Raw genomic sequence first — 5,000 nt, forward strand, 5'->3', positions numbered from 1 at the left:
GAAATCATTATTCATCTTTATTTATGAATCTGAAGTTGTATTGAATAACTGTATTCTTTCAGTCTACTGTTGGAGATGAAGGAAAAGTAGCTGTTGAAAATGCTGATATGTTAACAAGTTCCAATCACACTGCAAGTTCGTTTGACCATGTGTTAGTAGGAGTTCTTCCGCCATTCACTTTCCAATGTCCAGTAGACCTTTTGGGGGAAGTCTTGCGTACCCTGAAACCTAAGGGTTCCTTAACCATGAGAACAACTGATGCTGCCAGCACACAGTCAAATTTAAAACTCGGTGGTTTTACCTCAGTGTCTGAACCAAGAAATGCCAACCTCACAGACGAGCAGAAGAGAGATGTTACAGTGCCTGTTTTTGAGGTCACGTGTTTAAAGCCAGACTTTGAAGTTGGGTCTTCCATGAAACTCTCCTTTGCAAAGCCAGCAGCAAAGGCTCCAGCAAATACTTGGAACATTGACCTAAATGACGATGATGTAGACTTGGCTGATCCTGATGACTTGTTAACAGAGGAAGACTTGATTCGACCAGACCCAACGAGCTTAAAGGTTTGTGGGACAACCGGGAAACGGAAGGCCTGCAAAAATTGCGTGTGTGGACTGAAAGAGGAGCTCGATGCCGAAGATATGAAGAACAAGGAAGCAACGAAGAAGGACTTTAAATCATCGTGTGGGAGCTGTTATCTCGGGGATGCTTTTAGGTGTGCTTCCTGCCCTTACCTTGGCATGCCTGCTTTTAAACCCGGGGAAAAGGTAAAACTCGAAGAAAAGACATTGCAGGATAGTACCTAAGGGATCGTAATTTTACACTAGAAGTCAAGCAGTCTCATGGGCTTGATTGTAGAAATGAGATATAAGTAATCGTATATAAATTATATATTTTTTTTGCTACTTAGTAAAAAAAAAAATGGTTGTTTGTGCTCACATAGTCTCATGAGGTGTGTTGTAAAACTGAAATGAAATTATATATACATGATTATTTTTTATGTTTATTTGTTTTTGGGATGTATATATGAAACGAACTGGCACAGGTAGCAAACTTATGTGCAGGAATTCATGGTGACCTCTTAATAAATAACAATTTATCAGGTTTATATTGCTATTTGGTATGTGTAATATTTGTTTTAAGTTTCATGTTGTATTATGTTGTATTATAAGTTCAGTCTAAAAAGTAAACTTAAACTACATAGGATTGTGGGATAATCAAATCATTTTGTATCAGTAGGTTGTTCCTTTTGCAATTCGTAAAGTATTTCCTGTGTTAGATTAATGAGATTGTATTGAAAAATGATTTTGATTTAGGTGCCTCAAGAAAGGTTAGTGAGATCAGTCTTAATTTTAACTCCATACCTTCATCAAAGGAATATTTATCTATACTATTTCCTATAATTTATGGTGTATTTCTGATAATAAAACAAATCCTGTAAAAAATAAACCTGAATGATATTAATACCTTTTGTTTCATTCATGAATTAACTTTGTGTATTGATGAAGAAAGAGTTCACAGTTCATCATTCTCAAGTAATCTGAATAGAGAGTCTGCTGATAATTTGTTCAAAAGCACTGTTAAGAAGACCTGTCCTCAAAGATGAATATGAATGTAAAAGTTCATTGCAAATATTTCTTCAGAACAGCACATATTTCCAACTGTTTTATGCATATTTAAATAAATAATAGTAATGTAAGATGGTATGAAAAATGATATCAAGTAATCAACCACAAAAGAAAACAAGAAAACCAGATTTTGTAATAGTTTTAACAAAGCTACAAAGTATATTTGGAAAGAATATAGCTCCAGAATAAGAGATAGAAGCTCATGCCAAACTTAGAATTTTGATAGCAGAGCTAAAATATTCACATACAGACTTTGTATTACTAGATGAATAAATCAAAGACCTGATTTGCATGAAAGAGCTTTGATCATATAACAAGTACCATATCTGATTTTTCTACACCTCCGCTTTGCATAGACTTTACATATCTCACAGATATCTCCCTCTGTCCCTGTTGCAATTTGTTCAGCATGAATTCCACAAGGATATATTCTACTGTAAGCTCAGTTTTTATTTTTTGAGTTTGTCTAGTCATGATAGTTTGCCAGTGGAAGGTATCATGAATGTGTCTGAATTATAAAGTACCCAAAAAGCAAAAAAATACTAATAAAACTGCAATATGTGATTCATCATATGCAAAATGTCAGGGTTTTTTTCATCAGCAGCAGCCTCGGAAAAAGTATTTTGTCATGATAAAAGGAAGAGTTGCTGTTTTTGTAAATGTGTTCAAGGCATTGTACAGTTATTCATAAAGTGTTCAAGGTTATTCTCGTCCACAGCAACGTAAATCTGAATGTACAGAAATCCTTCTAGAGAAAGCCATGTAGGTCTGAAATGCATCCTGAAGAATTTAGCATAAGATATGCCCTTATATTGGTGTGCAAAGGTATCCTATTGTATTTCTTATGTTTTTAGTAATATCATAACTGATATATTTTCACTCAACAGAACTATACTTTGTGAGATATAAACTTATTCATTTATACTATTTTTGCATAAATTATGAAAAAAAAATTACATTTAAATTGAAATCTGGTTAATGGACAAGCATAATCAAAGCAGCTGGCATAAAAAAATATTAAAAATTGTCATATTAGGCAACAGAATAATGCTGTAAATAAATTAATCATCAAACTTTTTTTTATTTGGAGAGGGGGAACTTTTGAATAACATAAATACATTGAAGGCAAAATTCAAATTTGATTTTAATTGAGTGTATAGCAGTTTCTTTTTTTTTCTTTTTTTTTTTAACAAGCAGACAGTTTTCTTTTCTTTCAATAGCTGACACTATAGATTTTTTTTTTAAGGAACACTACACATTTTGCAGAAAAAATGCCTAACGAAATAGTCATATCTGTATCTAATTTATTCAGTAATTCATTATCAATCAAAATCAATGCTAAAATTCCTCCCTCAGGTACTTTTGGATAAATTCACATTATAGCATTTCATCAAATATAAAAACTATCTGGTGACTATCAAAACTGGATATTATCTCAAATAAAGCTATTAAAATTCTAGATTCAATCTCATGCTCATGTCTGCTAAGCTTTGAAGTTTTGATTCTTAAAATAGTTGGTATAATTGGTATTCCTGTTATTAACCCATTGGTGCCAAATACACGTACTGTACACTGTAGTTTTGTTTTGTGAATTTGTTTACACATATACGGCTCCACAAGTGCTCGGCCACCAAAGGGCCAATTAGTAGGCCACTATAACCTCATCTGATTGCCCCATTCTTTGGGTTTCGGATTTTTTTTTCTAATACTAATGAAATATATGTTATTATCATTATCAACATTATGATTATTAAAGTGTAATTAACAATATTAATAGCAGAAAAGAATAAGAAATAAGAATTTGGAAATCAAGAAAATGGATAAATAGGTAAGATATGTAGGACTAATGATCAACTTTTTTGTGACAAAGCGCTTGTGGAGCCATCTATGTATAAACACAATTAATTAACTAGAATCACAGCAGACATGTCAAGTATTTTTGAAATCCTGGCATCAGTAGGTTAATATCATTACTTTATTCAACAATATTGCCATCGTAAGTTAACTGTCACTATTAGAATTAGTGGCATCATTTTATGACAATTGTTATAATTGTAGTGTTATAAATGTTATTATTACTATTTCTATCATTACTTTAGTTTTTCAGTAAATATCTTGCCATTATCAATGCATCATCACTTTACAGAATCACCCAGTCATTTTAGAAGATAAATTATATCAAAGACAAATTTGGTGCCTCTCTGAAGGCTTTCCAAAATAACCTTACACTTCATCAAACCTTTACACTTAACAAGGTACACTGTGGAACAACTATCTATGACTTCATTAAATATGAATGTAAAAGATGAAAATATTTAATGCTGAAGGGATGAATTAAAAACTGCAGAATAAATCCTCTGTTTTATTAGCTTTGAGATAATAGTAGCTATAAAACAATGATACTAATTTAACAACTTTCTGAGCTAGTCCATACTAAAAGTTGAAAATGTCAATTATGTAAAATATAACTAAGCAAGCTATTTTTAAAAATAGAAAATGCTAAAAAGAATGTACATCTGCCTCATAAGTCAAATCTGACTCAAAATGTACAACAGATCTTGCAATAAAAATATATATGCTTATCTAAGATACCCAGAAAAGAATATACAATTAAAGGTAGTTGGAGACCAAAATATGACAGAAAAAAAGTAAATTTAGCAGACTCCACACTATAACAACCAATTTAGCTTTTCCTTGGGACTACATATCGCACTTTAATCCTTGTTGATTAATAAATGTTGCTTTGACACATACACATGCATATACAACAGAAAAACAAGAGAATATTGCACTTCAAAATGCCAAATGGATTTTCCTTTTCTATGCTGATATGTAAATTTGTAATATGAAAAAATACACTGTTTAAAAATACAACTAGTTGTGCATCAACATAATTACTATAAGAACATACAATCCTATACATAGAAAGAGAACCTTTTTAAAAATAATATTTTGACATACATACACTATACAAGACATTGATTATTCGAAAGATTCACAGCCTTGCAGCATGTTCATTACGTCACAACAATATTTTTCACATATACACATCTGTATTAAATATGAACATGGACAATGTATTCAAGAAGAAAAAACAAATGCATTTTAGAACATTTACCATTTACTTTAAAAATCTATCAATATTAGAAGTACAAAATATATTCAAATAAAATTGCATCAATAATGTAAATATGGGTTTCTGAACAGAAGGTAATGCAAAAAAAAAGAATCCTCTAGTCTGTGAACATGAAATTTACATAAAATAAAGAAGTAAATTTGCAAAAAAAATGAAGTAGTTGCAGTCCGGATCTTCATTCACATTCATTGGTAGATTAATATGCTAAATTCACACTTAAGTAAACTTATCCTCAAGTC

At 31.3% G+C, this 5,000-nt stretch overlaps 2 protein-coding genes across 2 annotated transcripts in view; one reads left to right on the top strand and one right to left on the bottom strand.

The window, feature by feature from the left end:
- Positions 1-60: 60 nt before the first annotated feature.
- CIAPIN1 (cytokine induced apoptosis inhibitor 1) lies at positions 61-1,461 on the top strand (the record flags this gene model as incomplete). The annotated part of the gene is given in 1 exon segment (XM_070119998.1): positions 61-1,461. A coding segment is annotated over 1 exon segment (743 nt), but the record flags the coding sequence as incomplete, so codon positions are not given.
- A 2,512-nt stretch (positions 1,462-3,973) lies between these two features.
- The window catches only part of Dpck (Dephospho-CoA kinase), a 10,062-nt gene continuing 9,035 nt past the window's right edge, over positions 3,974-5,000 (bottom strand). Inside the window, exon 6 of the mRNA XM_027371878.2 lies at positions 3,974-5,000. This exon is cut by the window's right edge and continues 386 nt beyond it. The gene's annotated coding sequence lies outside the window, so the exon portion shown is untranslated.

This window comes from Penaeus vannamei, unplaced genomic scaffold (genome assembly GCF_042767895.1).
Source record: "Penaeus vannamei isolate JL-2024 unplaced genomic scaffold, ASM4276789v1 unanchor1028, whole genome shotgun sequence".
In the NCBI taxonomy this organism is placed as follows: domain Eukaryota; kingdom Metazoa; phylum Arthropoda; class Malacostraca; order Decapoda; family Penaeidae; genus Penaeus; species Penaeus vannamei.